This window comes from Erpetoichthys calabaricus, chromosome 3 (genome assembly GCF_900747795.2).
Source record: "Erpetoichthys calabaricus chromosome 3, fErpCal1.3, whole genome shotgun sequence".
Lineage (NCBI taxonomy): Eukaryota > Metazoa > Chordata > Cladistia > Polypteriformes > Polypteridae > Erpetoichthys > Erpetoichthys calabaricus.
The window spans coordinates 174,650,736-174,670,526 of NC_041396.2; the positions used below are offsets into that span (position 1 = coordinate 174,650,736).

The 19,791-nt window shown below is 38.8% G+C and overlaps 1 protein-coding gene across 2 annotated transcripts in view; it reads right to left on the reverse strand.

The window, feature by feature from the left end:
- rragd (ras-related GTP binding D) overlaps positions 1-19,791 on the reverse strand; it is a 212,862-nt gene that overhangs the window by 39,708 nt on the left and 153,363 nt on the right. For both annotated transcript variants that reach the window (XM_051924041.1, XM_028797542.2), the window contains exon 5: positions 5,773-5,915. In XM_051924041.1, coding sequence (XP_051780001.1) covers positions 5,773-5,915 — 143 coding nt within the window. The remainder of the gene's footprint in view (positions 1-5,772; positions 5,916-19,791) is intronic.

A 19,791-nucleotide genomic window follows, 5' to 3' on the forward strand; every position in this document is an offset into this window, starting at 1 on the left:
GGTCTAATGAGACCGCTGTTCCAAATATCTCCGTAAGTAAGTCGTCGCAGATGAAGGGTTGAGGAATTGTAATAATATCTGGGTGAAGTCCATCTGTATTGGTGAGTGTACAATGTTCTATTTGTAATAACCAATTGTTATATTCGGGATCTGGAAATCGCATGTTTTGTACCAAGTGTATCTTTAGAAAGCAAAGCCAATTGTTTGCGTAACATTTTTTGTTCCGCGGTTTTATAAGCGCGCCGAGGTGAATTTTTTTGTTTGATGCAGGTTCGTGTTTGTGGTCCCGTTCCTCGAGCCGTCTAGTTTTGTATCCGTGATCGTGAATTGATGACTTGTTTGATCTTTATCGTTAGGAATATGGATAAGTAATAAGTAGGATCGAACTCCCTGTTAATCTGCGGACTGTTCGTTTCTTCGTATTATCACCAATCAGGTCTCGCGCCTGTATATGTATTGTAGTTCGGTATCGTGTTGTTTATATGATGTCGTCGCGTATTTTAAGGTGGACTGAAAAATAGCTGAGCGCATGGCATGTGGAGCAATAGGTAAGCACTGTCTAAAATCTACTCGTAATAAAAATACCTTTCCTCCAAAGGGAATATTATTATTCATCAACGCAATGCCAATTGTCCGCGTATTTTAAGGTGGACTGAACAATATCTGAGCGCATTGTAAGTGGAGTAATAGTTAAGCACTGTCTAAAATCTCCTCCTAATAAAAGTAATTTTCCCGCAAAGGGAATATTATTATTCATCAACGTTTGTAGAAGTTTATCAATGGTGTTGAGTAAGTGACTGGATGCCATTGTACATTCATCTATAATTAATAGTGTGGCAAGACGGATGTCACGTGCATTGTTACTGTGCATTGTCATAGTGGATACCGATGTTTCTGTGATTGGGACCGGTATTTGGAATAAGGAGTGACATGTGTTTTTGGAGCCGAGACATTTTTTCTTCCGCGGTTTCAGAAGCGCTTTGTAGGTGCCGACGTGATTTGTGCATATTTGCGTTCTTGATTTGTTTCAGGGTGCACTGTTCCAATGCGATGTAATATTTGTCCACATACGCGAAAGCAGTATGTGTCATTGCCTTTTGGTGACCTGATATTTACTCCGGTAGATGAAAAATCAAATGAACTATTGTAGGATGTAATGCAGATGCGCCGCCGTGTATTTTCTTGTTTCATGCGTGTTCGTGTGTTTGGTCCCGTTATCCAAGCCGAATCGTTTTGTACCCATGAGTGTGTATTCATGACTTGTTTGTTCCTCAGCATGCGAAATATGGATAAGTAATAAGGAGGATCGCACTCACTGTTAATATGGAGCCTTTTCTGCAGTTGAACGGTTAATAGTGCTTTATTGTAAGGAGATCCACCTATGCTGCCTAGTGTGAAGGTGTTGAGATGACGTATGTTTAATATGGACGGTTCCTTTAGAAATGGGGCTTTGGGTGTCACTTCTTATTGATATTAGTGTGTTTGTGGATCTGATTTGTTGTTGTTTTGAACGTTTCGTGTGCCATGTCTCGTCTCTAATGGGCCTGGCGTGGCGGTCACGGCTTCTTTTTTTTGTTGCGTTAGGAGCTTGTTAAATCCTCCTGTTTGTGTGGGTCCCGTTTCGTGTGCAATGGGATTCGTGCGGCGCTGTGTGGTTTTCCGGTGTCTGTGGGGGGGGGGGGGATTGGTGGTGCGCGAGCGTCTTCTTTCTTTTTTGTGTGCCAGGGGCTTGTTGAATCTTCCTCTTTGTGTGTGTCCCGTCCGTTGCTTGTAGGGTGGGTGGGGTTGTGTTTGGGTTCTTTTTTTTTTGTGTGCCATGGGCTTGTTGAATCGTCGTCTTTGTGTGTGTCCTGTCCGGTGCCTTTTGGGGGGAGGGGGTGGCTTTCAGGTGGGCGCGATCGGCTTCTTTTTTTTTGTGTGCTAGTTTCGTGTGCAAGGGGTTTCGTGCGGCGCTATGCGTCGCCTGCGTTTGACTCCTTTTTTCTGTGGTCGCGGCCGCCTCTCGCGGAGCCTCATTTCTTGGGGCGCCTGCGCAGTACGTCTTTTTGCGGCTACGGCCCATGGCCGGATGTCCCTGCGTCCATCCGGTTTAGCATTCTCGGTTAGTAATACGGATATATATATATATATATATATATATATATATATATATATATATATATATATATATATTGTAGAAGATCTGCCCGGACACAGACACACACTGAGGCTCACGATGTCCAAAACCACACACGTTTATTTCTCCTTTGCAACACAGCACAAACACAGTGCACAAACCAGCACAATACTCAATCCTTCTTTTCTTCTGCCGCCTCCACTCCTCTCCTCTCCCGCAAGCTCTGTCCACTGCCACCCGACTCCAGCTCCCTGAGTGGAGTGAGGTGGCCTCTTTTATACAACACCTGGAAGTGCTCCAGGTGCTTCCCCTATTAACATCCAGCAGCACTTCTGGGTGTGGCGGAAGTGCTGCATGCAATTTCAGCTCCTCTTCTGGCAGCACTTCCGGGTGTGGCGGAAGTGCTGCATGCCCAGACTCCGGAGCTGTCCTGGTGCCCCCTGGCAGTGGTCACGTCCCCCCACAGGGTTGAGCTTCCAAGCTCTGTGGCCACCATGCAATCCAGGAGGCTGCCCTCTTGTGTTACGGGGAAGACACTGCTCTTCTCAAAGTCCTTCCCTTCTCCTGGCATCCCAATGGGGCAAGGTCCCCGGACGTCTATCACAATATATATACAGTATATTTAAGCATTTCGGTATGCTCAGTTTACTTCATAATTAGCATTACAAAGAATAACACATTTGTGCCTTATTACTTTGCCTTATTACTTTGTGAAATATTCCTTGTTTGTATCTTAAAGCATAAGTTAAACCTAGCATCAGACAGTTAGACATCAAATGCAATTCTATATCTTTCAGAAGAAGTCTATTCTTCTTGTATGTTTTTTGTCCCCTTAGTCACTTGATCTCAAGCCTGAATACACATCTGTAATATTATAGCAAATTTGTAATTACCTTTATTTATTACCTTTCTATTATTAGTTGAATTGGAAAATGCTGATGGTTTGGATGCTCATTTATTAAATTATCATAAGCATGTAAACTATTATCAACTGTGTTTGTAACTGTCAAATGTTTGTTACATAATTACTATAATATACTTTATTTATACCCATTTATAAAATATGACTTTAAAGGAAAAATCTGAATAATTGATTTAAGCACAGCCCACTCTTAAAATTATTTGATAGCATTCTGTATGAAAGATATTAATGGAATGGGATTGTGGTCTTTGTACTGCAAACTGAACCCCAGCACAAACTGCAACATGTATGTAATACTTTGTGGAGTTTGTTTCCTTTATAGCTAGCCAAGTTTCTTCTTCTTCCTTTTTTGGCTGCTCCCGTTAGGGGTTGCCACAGCAGATCATCTTCTTCCATATCTTTCTGTCCTCTGCATCTTGCTCTGTTACACCCATCACCTGCATGTCCTCTCTCACCACATCCATAAACCTTCTCTTAGGCCTTTTTCTCTTGCCTGGCAGCTCTATCCTTAGCATCCTTCTCCCAATATATTCAGCATCTCTCCTTTGCACATGTCCAAACCAACGCAATCTCGCCTCTCTGAGTTTGTCTCCTAACTGTCCAACTTGAGCTGACCCTCTAATGTACTCATTTCTAATCCTGTCCATCTTCGTCACACCCAATGCAACTCTGCCACCTCCAGCTCGGTCTCCTGCTTTCTGGTCAGTGCCACCGTCTCCAACCCATATAACATAGCTGGTCTCACTACCATCTTGTAGACCTTCCCTTTCACTCTTGCTGATACCCGTCTGTCACAAATCACTCCTGACACTCTTCTCCACCCATTCCACCCTGCCTGCACTCTTCCACAATCCCCATTACTCTGTATTGTTGATCCCAAGTATTTAAACTCATCCACCTTCGCCAGCTCTACTCCCTGCATCCTCACCATTCCACTGACCTCCCTCTCATTTACACACATTTATTCTGTCTTGTTCCTACTGACCTTCATTCCTCTCCTCTCTACTCCACCTCTCCAACTCTCTCTCAAGCTAGCCAAGTTCCTTAGATGACATATTTTGGATGTAAAGGCAACAACTCATACAAAGAGCTTTCCAGTTAAACAGAGTGTTTAAAGATGTTGTTAGGTATATTTGGACATGGCATTGTTTCTATTCCAGTTTTTATTGTTCCTCAACTTTTCTCATATCTGTATGACAGACATGCCTGTTCAACAATGACTACATTTGCATTAGCATTTGCTCTTCAAAATCAACTGTCTCTTGCTTGTAGATCAATTCATACTTACTAGAACTACACCACTGATTCCCAAGACGTGTCTTTTTTATTCTTCTCTTTCCATTAACATAGAAAAAAATCACAAGTGTTGTCAGTTTTCTTTGTCCACATATCCAGCTAATTCATTTCTAATTAATGTCTACAGAGATTCCACTGCACAAACAATATTATCTTGTGTGTGTGTTATACTGTGAGTGAACTACAATGTAGGCAGCCTTTCGCTTGACTGCTACTGTCAAAGAATCTTGCATTTTAATAAATATCTTCACTTGAAATAGTAAAAATATAAAAGCATTGGAGTATGTTTGAAATGTGCTGTATTTGAACAAGATGCTTAATCAGGCACACTAATGTCCATAAGCAGCAACTTTACCTTTTTGTCAAGCTTGTTGAAAAGGTTATCTATTGTAGATTCTGACAAGCACATTACTGCCTTTCACAATGAAAAAAAAAACTATTATAATATCTATGTTGTAACTATGTTTTTTCCACCTCACTCTTGAGAATCCAATGTCAAGCTTGGCATTTTATTATGAATAAAGTGTGCTTTTTTTGAATAAATAACAACATTCTCAAACCCAATTTCAGGGATATGGAATCTGAATTTGTGCCAACAACATTGGGTGCAGGAAAGTAAACAGCCCTGGGTTTGGATCTCATGGCCGATCAAAGTCCATGGCAAGTTTACATGTTCTTCCCATGTATGAGAGGGTTTTCCTCTCACATTCCCAAAGACTTGCATGTTAGGTGAACTGGTGATTCTAAATTGGCTCCTGTGGGAGTGTGAATGTGAGAGAGTAGCCCCAAGCGATGGACTGGAGCCCTGTCTAGGACTGTTTCTTGTCTTGAGCTGGAGCAGATTCAGGCTGCTCAAAACCTTGAATTAGATTCAGTAGGTTGAAGAATGTCAGACACCCAAATTTGGGGTGCATTTCACGGGTTTTGGAAAAAAAAGGAAACCTGTAGGGAAGACTGAACATGTGACACCATTGCTAATACATGCTCTGTTTCTGTATTTAAAGAGGAGGAGAAACTTCAGGATGAGCCATGACTTCACTACTGATACAACAACTCAATCCCAGTCCCTTCCTGTCCCACCTGTACTTAAATCCTCATTCAACCAGAAGTTGGTATTCATTATTGCACAAGCTTCTGTGTCAGATGGAGCTCTAACAACAGGAAGCCTTTCTTTCACGAGGCTACAGTGGCCAAAGCTTTCAATGCCCATTTGTTCTTTGGACTCCTACATTACACTGGGCATCCTCCAGAACCCCAAACCTCATTACCTCATTCTGACATTGTCTTATCATTTTACAATAGTATGTTAAAAAGAGAAAATTAATGAAGAGAGTGATGTAAATTTTTTACAATAATTAATTTTACATTCTGTTAAAAAGTTAAATAAATAATTTAAACCTCAATTTCTTACAATGTCAGTAATGGAGAGTTTTCTCACCCATATATGCAGGAGATATCAATGACCACATCTATCACATCACAGCATAGTTCATAGGTCTGCATGTCCACTGGCGTGCTGTCTGTTGCAATGTAAATTTTACTGACAACATCAAAAAGGAATGCCTTCTCTATCCTAGAATTCTACAAAGACAGAAGAGAAAAGAAAATGAGTCAAGTCATGAATCACAATATATATATTAACCCAATATAAAAATGAAATAGGACAAGGCCTGTTGATAACCTCCATCCATTCTCTGAATCTATGTTTTTGTACCATTCTACAATGTTAACAAGAGCCAAAGCCCACATCACCAGTATTAAAGGCAGGCTTGCCCAGCGCTAACGTGTATCGCCTTGGGTAAAGACATCTGCAAAAAAAAGTACACTGGGTTTAGAATTAGGTTACAGTTTGAGTGCAGTACACATAGATTTCTGTGTTTGTGTGCATATTTTCTGAAACAAAAACTTTCCTCCAGCATTCCCTAAAGTGTAGGAATGTATCATCCCATGGACTGACAACCACATCAGTCATGGTTCCTGCTTAGGACCTCATGGTGCTCTAGCTCTTTGAAATCTTCAAATTAGGTTAAGCAGTGTCAGGAAATGCATAGTGGGATAAAACACTAAATAAATATGTCTCGATTGGATAAACTACAGTATATAACCAGAAACTAATAGTACTGAAAAACTGCACAACTTTTACTTGAAATAGAAAATAGTTTGTGCTCATTTCCTTATGTTCAATTAATAGATGACAACTGACAAGTACTGATTTATGAGGAATTTCTTTAAATGAATGCAGTTATCTGATTAAGAAATATTAAGAAGCTGTTTAAGAAGACAAGTGACAATGAAAAATGTAAATATTTCTTTTCAAGGAGTAAAATATTAAAGAGACCTTGAAGTATGAAGTCAATCTAGAAAGAAACACCTGTTCCAAATGCAAAACATTGCAGTCCAAAAGGAAACACCTGGTACAAAACTTAAAATATGTTTTTTTTTAAAACAAAACAAGTGTTCTGATATATTTTTCAGAGAGCCAATAAAGAGGGCAGTTTGAAAACAAGCTGCTTTCTAAAAAGAATTGTGTTCATTTTAAAGGTCTGCTCCACATAAACATGGTACATTCTTTTAATTTCACAGAATGATGTTTAGACAGAGTAACATATTTTTATCTGCAATCTCTAAAGATACATTTTTGGATATGCAGTATTTCCTCAACAGATTGGCTCCGTTTCTGAAAAACAAAGCACCTTGAACTTATACAGGTTTTCAGCTAGCACCAAGGAACATGTGAAACTCTTAATATAACATTCTTAAATCTGCCTATTCAATCCATTACAGGACTCACTCATGCACACACAACACATTCACACTCAGGCCACTTTGGAATGACCAACCTAATACCCGCATCTTTGGGAATATGAGAAGAAAATCAGAGTACCTAGGAGGTGAAGTATGCAAATACAAGGAGAATGTGTTAACTTCATGTGGGGCAGATTTTAATCCCAGTACACTGGATCTGTGCAGCAGGACTTGTAAACCAATGTGCTGGGCGGATAGAACCCCCCTACATTTTTACATTTACATTACCTTTCTATATGTGGAACCAGTGCCAAATTAAATGCCTTTACAGAGGCAGAGGTGATGGTCACTCATACCATGTAGTCAATATATAAATACTGCTTTTAAACACTTACTTTGCTTGTTCAAATACATTTTTATGCAATACTTGTACGTACTACAGGCCAAGCTGTTGGCAACATTCTGTTTTGACTTCAGTTGCAGACTAGTTTACTGTACTGATTTAACCCAACTTGCATATTTTGTATATTTTCTTCTTTCATTAGTCCACCAGCTGCTCCTGATGACAAAATGAATTCCCAATACAGGTTAGTCAAATGCTGGTTGAAGAGCACATATACTGTATAAACAATATAAATACACCAGCTCATTTCTCTTGCTGCTTAAGTTAATTAAAAAAGCACCACTTACCTAGAAAAGGATTTAAGAGAAAACTTACTATGTGTCAATCTGTAAGCAGAGTGAACAAATATATACTTGGTATTTATAGTATGTTTTACTAACGCAACCTGATGGCTGCATTATTTGCACAATATAATGATGCAATATATCACTGACAGAATAATTTATTGTCAAAGCTCCAGACCTATTCTCTATTGTGGTCCAAAGCAACCAACAATTTTACCTTGGGACTTAAAAAATATGTTATCCTTAAAAAAACTGAATTACAATTAGTCACAGGCCCTCAATAACCAACAACTAACAATAGCACATCAATTGATGGTGTTTTATATCATTTGAATTGGAATCGGCTGTCCATGCACGATACTGAGCCACCACAAGTGTATCGGGGCTACAAATCTAACTTCATTACATTGTAAAATACTTTAAAAAGCATGTGTTTAATGTAGAACTAACACAATTCTATTGAAACTGTTTTTTAATATGACTCACTTTTACAAAAATATGTCATAAACAAAAATGTGATAACTGTTTCTTTGATGAAGTATTAAAAAAATCCAACTTTCAAATCAGTTGGCTAAATCCCCGAACGTACCAGAATGTTAGGCCATGTGTATATTTTCTATCTTTTCAAAAACATGCCTCAAAACTATGTGCTGCTTGACTGACTTTATACTTAATGCTCAGATAATTTGTTAGTTTAGGTTTTACTGTATATTCTGATGGTATGTGAATGACAATGATTGACCGCCATATACAATGAAGTCTAGATAAACCTGTACTCTCAGTAAGTCATGCAGTTTTGAAAAAGTGGGACTTTTGAACATAATTATTTATAGGAGCAACCTGAGGTGGAAATAACCTGCATGAGTAATAAAGGTCATTTAGGTCCTGACAATCCAGATGAAGGAAAACTTTGTAAATCAAGAGATCGAGTCTATAGTTGAAAAAATGTGGCCACCATAAGTCTGGAAACTCTTCGTCTTTATGCAATAACAGAAGAATATTTCCAATAATTCTCTTGTTATTCTCTTCACTTATTTTGTGTAGTCATTATTAGGAAGATCTAAAGGGATGCCCCTGCTTATTATAAAAAGAGCACTTAACAGTTGAACCTTACATGTACCAAAGACTGCTAATCTCCCTTACAAAACAAGGTTTTTTTTATTAGTTTCTAGTTTACAGGTGCTACATTGGGGTACACTTTTAGTTTATGTACAAATATACTTATACCACTGAAAAACAAACTTGGAATAGTGATAAATCACATTTTGTAAAAGAACATTTTATTTATTAATTTATTTATTTTATTGCAAAAACCACATGGCCAGTATATTTATACTTCTTCTGTTACAGACATACTGTACTTCTATTAATACTGAATATGACAGCTCTGTGACTTTCCAGACTCGTAACAAAAATGATCTGGACTCAGTTTCTAACTCTGGTTTGTGGCTGGAGCTGTAGTAAAAACATAAAAATGTCACTTTTGAAAAGGGAAAATAAAGGGTACCTGGAGAAAAACCTTCTGTACACAAACAGACAGTGATGAGACCACAATTTCAGCTGTAACTATAAACATCACAAAATAATATCATCTAGGATCATCAATTTCAGTCAGAACAGAGTTTTTATAAAGTTAACATAAAATTCTCAGATTCATGAACACCATTACAGATTTGTCCAAAGTAAAAGGTGTGACTGTAAACATTAACTCACAACCAAGTACTTATTATGCAATATTTAGATCCTAACAAGAATTTATGTATGAAGCAGGTTAAATTTGCAGATGAGATACACCAGGTAGAATGGTAAATAATCTAAAATCAAGTAAGTAAATGTAAAGTGTAACAAGATCTGAATGCACAATTGGAAGTTTAAAACTTGAAAGTATACCTTATGAGAAGAAAAAACAGTAGGAGTGTAGTCTTCACTATCTATGGTATATCCAGACAGTGGAAACAAAGGATTAAGATGGCTAATAGGATGTTAGGTTATGCTTAAGACATGTAACACACTAGGCCTCAACTAGGGTACTGTGTGTAGTTTTCATCTCCATTTTACAAAAAGACAAACTGTGTTAAGGAATGTCTCTTACAATCCAAAAATGTTACTAGTTTGGCTAGAGCCACTAATCAGTCCAATATGAGTTGCAACAGGTCAGTTTTCCTTTGAAAAGATTGAACATCTATTCAGGGACCATTACAAACAAGAATTAGCTCTTCCTCTTCATAACCCTCTGCAGAAAATGAAGGATATATATATATATATATATATATATATATATATATATATATATATATATACAGTAATCCCTCACCTATCACGGGGGTTACGTTCCAGAGCCCCCCGCGATAGGTGAAAATCCGCAAAGTAGCGACCTATATTTATTTTATTATTTATACATATTTTAAGGCTTTATAAACCCTTCCCACACTCTTATAAACCTTTCTCACTCTCTTGTTAACCTTTCCCACGCTCTTATAAACACTTCCTATGCTCTTAAACACTTTCTACATTCTTAAACACCTCAGACCAACACTGCACACTGCACGCAGCGATCAGACGTCGATGTGTCTGCACTCGCTTTGTGAAGGGGGGCAGCTGAACTCACGCTGAGCAGAAATGGACTTTGTGCTGCTTCTGCCAAAATGCCTGCTTGTAGCTCTGCGCGTTCAGAAGGAGGAGTGTGTGTGTGTGGGTATGTGAGAGCTGAACGCATGCTAAGGAGAAGTGGACTTTGTGCTGGCTTTGTGCTGCTTGTCGCTCTGCGTGTCAATAATTTTAAGCCTGTACATCACCAATTTTCCTGTCTCACTGTCTTGTCTTGCGTGAAGTTAAAATGTTTTATAATAGTGAGATGTTACTCATATCCTTAGCCCGACATCCACATATCATATGTGTTAACAAAGTGTGTTTTATAAGTTTACATGTGTTTAAAGCATGTGGGATGGGTATTTTAAGGCTTAAACTATAAAAATGTTTTTTTATATGGTCTTTCTATATCGCGGATTTTCTCCTGTTGCTGATGGGTCTGGAACATAACTTCCGCGATAGGCGGGCAATCACTTGTATTTAAAAACCCACGAAGTCGTGAATCCGCGAAAAGTGAACCGCGAAGTAGCGAGGGATTACTGTATATATCTATCTATATATATAAAATCCCTATGTGCGTCCAGGTGTCCGTGTGTGGGTGTCTTCTGGTGAAGTGCGCACGCGCAGGGCACGGTGCGATGCGCGATATTACTGTCAGAGAAAGTTAGAGGCGTTTTACGGAAATACAAACCAGTATTACTGTGAGAGGAAATTAAAGGTACACAATACAGTGACGCACATTACAGCCACATACAAGCCAGTATTACTGTCAGAGGAGATTAAAGGCATATTACCGATGTGCACGCCTGTATTACCGCCAGAGAAAATTAAAGGTATATTACGGACGTACAAGCCAGCGGACGTACAAGACGGTATCCTTCAATAAGGGCACGCACAGGCATCCTTCAATAAGGGCGCGCACAAAAAGGAGAGCCTCAAAAGGATGACCTCAATTGGGCACAGCGAATAAAGGCGCGCGTAAATAAAGATCTGCACCTGTTGCTCCTCACATATTCCAGAGCCATTTGAACTAAATTATCTACGCGCCCTTACTGAATACAGCCGTACAAGACAGTATTACTGTCACAGAAAATTAAAGACACACAATACACGGCGGCAGCCCACGAAGAACGGTCAGCTCAGCAAGTAAACATCAACAAAAGAAAGGCTGAAAGAAAGAAAAATACGACCGACAAAAAGAATGAGGTCAAAGTCCCTTGCCATTTAATATAGACTGTTCCTACTAATGTTTATGCACTACTGTTCTAGCGCCCGTTATTGTAACGGGCTATATGACTAGTGTGTATATATATATATATATATATATATATAAATACTGCTCAAAAAATTAAAGGAACACTTTTTAATCAGAGTATATCATCAAGTCAGTGAAACTTCTGGGATATTGATCTGGTCAGTTAAGTAGCAGAGGGGGTTGTTAATCAGTTTTAGCTACTTTGGCATTAATGAAATTAACAACAGGTGCACTAGAGGGGCAACAATGAGATGACCCCCAAAACAGGAATGGTTTAACAGGTGGAGGACACTGACATTTTTCCCTCCTCATCTTTTCTGACTGTTTTTTCACTAGTTTTGCATTTGGCTACAGTCAGTGTCACTACTGGTAGCATGAGGCGATACCTGGACCCTACAGAGGTTGCACAGGTAGTCCAACTTCTCCAGGATGTCACATCAATATGTACCATTGCCAGAAGGTTTGCTGTATCTCCCAGCACAGTCTCAAGGGCATGGAGGAGATTCCAGGAGACAGGCAGTTACTCTAGTAGAGCTGGACAGGGCCGTAGAAGGTCATTAACCCATCATCAGGACCGGTATCTTCTCCTTTGGGCAAGGAGGAACAGGATGAGCACGGCCAGAACCCTACAAAATGACCTCCAGCAGGCTACTGGTGTGAATGTCTCTGACTAAACAATTAAAAACAGACTTCATGAGGGTCTGAGGGTCCAACATCCTCTAGTGGGCCATGTGCTCACTGCCCGGCACTGTGGAGCTTGATTGGCATTTGCCCCAAAATACCAGAACTGGCAGGTCTACCACTGGAACCCTGTGCTTTTCACAGATGAGAGCAGGTTCACCCTGAGCACATGTGACAGACGTGAAAGGGTCTGGAGAAGCCGTGGAGAACATTATGCTGCCTGTAACATTGTTCAGCATGTCCATGGAGGGACGCACAGACCTTTACAGGCTAGACAATGGCATCTTGACCGCCATTAGGTATCTGGATAAAATCCTTGGACCCATTGTCAGACCCTATGCTGGTGCAGTGGGTCCAGGGTTCCTCCTGGTGCACAACAATGCCCCACCTCCTGTGGCGAGAGTATGCAGGAATTTCCTGGAGGAAGAAAGAATTGATACCACTGACTGGCTCCCATGCTCGCCTGGCTTAAATCCAATAGAACATCTCTGGGACATTATGTTTCAGTCCCGCCAGGTTGCATCTCAGACTATCCAGGGGCTTTGGTGATGCCCTGGTCCAGATCTGTAAGGAGATCAACCAGGACACCATCCATTGTCTCATTAGGAGCAGGCCCCGATGTTGTCAGGCATGCATACAAGCCCGTGGGGGCCATACAAACTACTGAGTATGATTTTGAGTTGCTGCAATGAAATTTCAGCAAAATGGACTAGCCTGCCACATCATTTTTTCACTTTGATTTTCGGGGTGTCTTTGAATTGAGCCCTCTGTAAGTTGATAATTTTCATTTCCATCAAACGATATGGCATCCTTTAGTTCCTAACACATTACCCAGCCCATAACAGTATAGATATCCAGCATGATTTTTTTCCCATTGAGATTATATACAGTATATGCACACACACAAATCAACCGCACAGTAAATGTATAATTCTCCATATTTTAATGCCTACATTAATACATTTTTCCTCAAATGCAAAGCAAAACAATACTCCCTTCAACAAGCATCTCTTGCTGGTTATTAAAAAAAACAATTTTAGTTAAGTGATACATTTATATAACTGTAATCAAATTTAGATTTTTTTAGTACATAATACATTCTTTTTTAACATTGCATATTTTTAATCCATTTAGGTGCTTCAGTGTTTTTTTATTTTGAAAATAGGTCATTATGCGTCTAAGTGCAGTTAGTTCTAGTTGCTAAAATTTGAACTGACCTGCATTTATATATATGTAATTCAAGTGTAAAATTATAAACAATATCAGTAAAATCCTTGAAAAAAAAATCAATATACACTGAGAATGAAATTGCTTCCAGGGTGTAGAAATTTAAAAAAAGAGTAATGTCTGACATATTAATTTTAGACATTGTCAACTAATTTTACATTTCTTTGTGGATACATAGTAATGTTAATGAAACAGTTTCTTAATGAACAACTAAATAAATACCCAATACATTTTTGTTGGTTATTTATAATTGCTGAGCTGATCCTGGAAGCTGATTTTAGCCAGGGGATGGCTAAATGTACAGTATTGTTTCTCAAATGGAGTGTTGCTAATAGAGGTTTTTGAAGATCTAATTTCATGCTGCTCTCATGATTTTTCCACAAGCAACTCAAATTTTGTGCTCTATCATCTGGTGTCAAGTATAGGTAAGCAATCCTTTCCACTTTTCTATTTTACTAACTGTGTATGCTGGAAACTGAGGGGAAAATAACCAAATTACATTTGCTTAGATTTAATCTCTGTATTATCAGAAAAGCTTATGTTTGATAGTGTTACGCCTACAGAATTTAGGCTATGTGTACAATATATTAGTCTCATTTTACTTTGCACAAAATAAACTGTGATTAAACTGTGAGTTCCCACCTATGCTCCATTTTAGTGTACTAAAGTGAACATTTTTATTTATCCATCCATCCATCCATTTTCCAACCCGCTGAATCCGAACACAGGGTCACGGGGGTCTGCTGGAGCCAATCCCAGCCAACATAGGGCACAAGGCAGGGAACCAATCCCGGGCAGGGTGCCAACACTATTTAAAATAAAAAGTCAAATTTTAAGAAGAAAGTAAATGGAAGAGCTCTTTTCCAAATAATATCCATGCTTTGACCAGTGATGCTTTAGTTGTTGGACAATGCCTTCATTAGGGTTGATCACATCTGTATACAGATGCTTCATGGGTATCTGGGATCACACAACCAGCCGCTGTCTTTGTGGAGTTTGTTCCTCCTCCCTGATTGTACATAATTTTACTCCTTTTTCATGCAGGTTAGGTTCATGAGCTCGATATGAGTGTGAGTGGTTGGGCCATGCAATTTACCAGAAATGTGTTCAGGGTTGATTCCTGCCTTAGGCCCAGTACTGCTTGGATAGGTCCAGCCTCCCCCCACCCCAAGTACAATTTAGTGGATTTAAAATATTATCCATCCATCCATCCATTTTCCAACCCGCTGAATCCGAACACAGGGTCACGGGGGTCTGCTGGAGCCAATCCCAGCCAACACAGGGCACAAGGCAGGGAACCAATCCTGGGCAGGGCACCAACCCACCGCAGGACACACACAAACACAGCCACACACCAAGCACACACTAGGGCCAATTTAGAATCGCCAATCCACCTAACCTGCATGTCTTTGGACCGTGGGAGGAAACCGGAGCGCCCGGAGGAAACCCACGCAGACACGGGGAGAACATGCAAACTCCACGCAGGGAGGACCCGGGAAGCGAACCCGGGTCTCCAGGTTTCCCAACTGCGAGGCAGCAGCGCTACCCACTGCGCCACCGTGCCGCCCTTTAAAATATTATGTTACTAGTATATATTTACATCTAAGAGATCTAGTTCACTCTCCTTTGAAAGGCCAAAAGTTACTGCTCTGTGATATAAACCTCAAAACCCACTTGCTGAATTTCCTTCTGCATAGCTTGGAATGGTGTCTAACCGTAGAATGAGGGTCAACAGGACTGAGTAGAGGTGGAGAATTTAGCCGAGCAACCTAAGATGAAGTAAGATACCATATTTAAAATAATTACAATAGGAAAGCAAATATGTAGGAAAAAGATGTATTGGGCAAACAAATGGGAAAAATGTGAAGCAGGATTGAAGACAGAATACCAAGTAGATTTCAGCAGCACAAGAAGACAGCTTAGGAAAAATAAAGATCTGGACAGTTTCATTTTATGCCTTTGGCAAGTACCTCATTATTTTGGGTAGCCATCTCCAACTTAGTACTCTGCAGTTACCTTTAATGCTAAACGAGATGAGACCTGCAGAAATAAATCTTGTAGAATGTTACACATGTGTACATATTATTGGCTGCAGAGTACCCAGGTGGAGCTGGCTGGTCTTTTGAGCTTCGAATCCCTGGAAGTTTGTGTTTTCCAGCATTCAACGTGGCTGGAATTTTACTTTTCCTCTCCTCCCTGTCCATTTAAACAAAGGATGTATTTGTCAAATCAGAAGCTGACTTTTCCAATTATAGCCATTAGAGACTCATAAACTACCTAAATTATGTTACAAATTAATTTAACTTCATCTCTGTTAGTGATTTTTCTATTTTTACTTTTTGTTTACTTTTTAAATTATAATTTCTAGGACTAATACTGTTTGTATGAAAATGTGCAAAAATGAAATAAATATTTTTGTTATGGCTCTGCCTTATTTCCTCTTTATTGTCTTTCTAAATTATTTGCTTGCATCTGGATATAGCCTTGCATATTTTTTTCTTATTTTTGGCCGAACATGTGTACCTGAATTTCTGCTTTTTAGAAACAAACTTGTTTACTTACTCGAATCTACTCTCCTGGCTTCTCACCCTCTTTTATGTGACCATGGCCCCTGCTGCAGCAAAAAAACAAAAACGTAAACCCAAATACTTTAATCTTCCTGTGTGCTGCTCTTGCTCCCTCACACTCTTCCAAACTCCTGTTCTCACTAAAAAGGGTCATTCAATCAAATAATATAACCAAGACTGATACTGATGTACAGTAGCTTGTTGTTCAATATTTCTTTTGAACATTTATCTTTATTTGGCAACATTTTTTCTGTGTTTTTCAACAGTGTAATTCATTTTCTATGCATCTCTTTTTCTGTAAATTAATTCATTTAGAATAATCTTACACAGTTTCCTCCAGTGATCAATAGATCAAATCTACGTGACTAACAGTATACTAACACAATAATCAAACATTAATCAACACAGCTTTAAATGATTTAAATATTATGGTTAATTCAGTTTTGAATTTCTGTTGCTGAGACCTTCATGAGGAAAAGCGGTTTGAAAAGATAAGATGAGATGTGTATCTGTATACACAGTAATGAAAGCACCTGCATCCATATACAGTAAAATAAACCAAAAGGTAATGAGGCTGTTTCCTTACTTCAGCAAGCATATTAATAGCAGACAACTGTATTAAAGGGCGAAATTCATAATGAGACATGAGGATATTCTTTTAATTTTCATGCTGCTGTAATGTTACTGTAATGATCATTGGAATCAGTCTGCTTGAGTGTTTGTGTTCATTTTCTCTGTTGTGCTTGATATGTTTTCTATGGCATGTTATGTTGTGGTAGTCAGTGACAGAATGGTTTTAGGTCAGTTTTTAGCTTTTTCCTGATTTTTTTTATCTGTATCAGCAGACACTGTCATTGTGATGCTTTTATATTTGTTTTTGACAAGGTTTGATATTGTCTTGTTTCTTTTGTGTGTGATGTTTGTTTGCGCTATGCAGCAAGGTTGTGTCAGGACCTGGTCTAGCTTTGTAAGGGATGTTACAACATCACAAAACTCAAGTCACTAGCAGAGGATTTTGTTGAATTGTGAGTACCAAGCATTACAGTCTTGTTGCAATGCGTAAATCATTCTCCTCAGCCACTAACTACTTCTCTGCTGACCAAAACCCAGCCCCTACCTAGTGGTAGGCAGATGACATTAACTCTCCAAACGCCTACATCAGACAGCTGGTAAACCAAGGTTGTTGTACGGCTTACATAAAACCTGAAGCATGATCTAGACCTCTACATTAGACCTCACAGATTGTCACTGCGCTGCCTCTCTGTTAGATGCAGGACAGAAAAATAGCAACTGCCTGTTGACACCAGAGGAGCATAACAATACTATTATCTGTCCTCAGGTTAATGATGCATCAGCTTTGGAAACTATTAACTCAACAGCAGCTATGGCATAACCTTTAGTGTAAAGATGACATCTTTGGAGATGTGCTTACATGAAGTAATGTCCAGAAGAAACACCCCAATGAGGTGTTAATAGTATGTTACTAAATATGCAACCTTGATGGTGAACATGCAATGGCAACGTCGTAACAATCAGACACCCTTTCAAGGGATACTTAATTTAGGTACTTTGTAATTTCACTGTATTCTGCTCTTTATTGTTTTGTAAGTGGCTACACTAAATTCATGCTAAACACATATGTGAAAAATCAACAAGCAATTAATGACAAGCAATATGACTGGATGTGACATACATGGCTGTCATACTCTATACTCAAATACTTTGATTAGCTTTTTTTCTTGTATTTTCATCTAATTACATCCAGTAGTTTTTCTCCATAAGGCATCATGAACTGGGACCATAACAGAATACAAGGAAAGATGATTTTGTTTTTTTGTTTTGCATTTTATAACAAAGTTTATCATGGCTCCAAAGAATGGTGATATGTTGCATGTTGGCTGTATATCCATTAATCCACCTACAACCCCACTAATCCAGGGCAAGGGCACAGGGCAGCTGGAGCCTATCTCAGCAGTCTTTGGGTGCAAGGAAGGAACAACACCTAGACACTGTGCCGGTCCACCATAAGGTGAATACACACACAAACCCACTGACATACTTGGGCCAATTCAAGTTTGGGTACAAACTATTAGGTATGGGTGATTTTGGATTTGGTTTTTAGCACCCTTGAAAAATACTTGCAGGCCAAAGTACCCAAAATAAATAAACCACATTAGAGAAGAGTTACAAGCAATACATGAACACAAAATGGAATTAAGGATGTGGATAAGAAAAGTATGTCTCATAGTGTCTACAGTTGCCTATCTGGCAGTCAACTACAACTTGCCTAATGTAAAATTGCAAACCACTGAGGTTTCACGCACTATTGCACAGCGGCTGCTTTTGCAAACAGAGCTTAATCAATGAGAACAAAGGACACATCTCTTATTCATAAGAACAATATAGAAACTGACAAGCGGTGAAGTTGCAAACTAAGGATTTACATCAGACCTCTTAGAGATGAAACTCTAACATGACTGAAATGGGGAAAAAAAACAATATATTACATTTGGTGTCCTGGCACACATTTTATTCTTCTGCTAAGTTTCATTCTTAAGAGTCTTGCTATTTTGATGGAGTTCAAATTTAATGATGTCAGAAAAATAAATAAAGTGTCAGAACAAATAATAGAAAAATAAATTGAACCTGCACTACATGATCCATAATAACTCTCTCTAGGAGGATTCCTAAACCATATGCCGTACATATAAGCAAAAAAATAAAACATGTTTAAGGGTTGCTTATGCAGTACAGGATAGATGTAGCTAATAATAAGTTTCTAATGGGGAATATTTGCTTTAAGTTCTAACAAAGCATATTATCAGTACAGAATTATTGTATGGAATTTAACTTACTTGTAACCACTTACTCTAGCTGTAAAAGCAGATGCTTTCATTTTAGGTCTATTAATAATGCAGTACTTTTATTACATTTTATACATGCCTGCCACCAGTTGGATAGAATAGATATTGCTTCTCCCACTTCTAAATTAAATTAATCTTAGCCAAATGCATTTGAAATGTCTGTGAAATATTAAACATATCTGCTTACATATATAATTGCATATTATACATCGTATAGGGTGAAATAATGGTGGTATGATTACCACATACATAACAAAAGGCATTTACACACGTTTTTTGTCTGTAAAGCATGTAAACAGCACCAGGGCTTTACTTTGAGCTGTGCCCTTCTCTGAGAACCAACAGCACAGACACAGAGACTAAGCTTCCTACACACTTTCTGTTATCTCTGTCCCCCTCCCCTTGCAGCAGGGGCTCTGTCTGTGCTGTGTATTTCCTGCTGTGTAAATCCTCTTATAAATCTCTGTGTATCATCTCTACATCCCTTGCAATATACCCATATACTGAGATATCAATACATGGGTGTCTTGGAAGCATGCACTACTCAACTATCCTACAAAAGTGCTAGCTGTCAAATCAGTCAGATTTCATTTATCATTCACCAGACGTATCATCTCCACTTTGCTATGTTTCTTTATCATTCTCAGGACATTTAAATCTATGTTTTGAATTTTTTTTTTTTTTTTTTTTTACAAATTCCATATTTCTGATTTATAATCTGTTATTCCGTCTTCTTTTATCCTGTTTTCTTAGCAGGTGACTCCTCCATTTTGCTCAGAAGCATTCTGTTTAGGACTAAGGTTACCAAATCTGCAATAACGTATGTCTTTTTTATAAAGTAA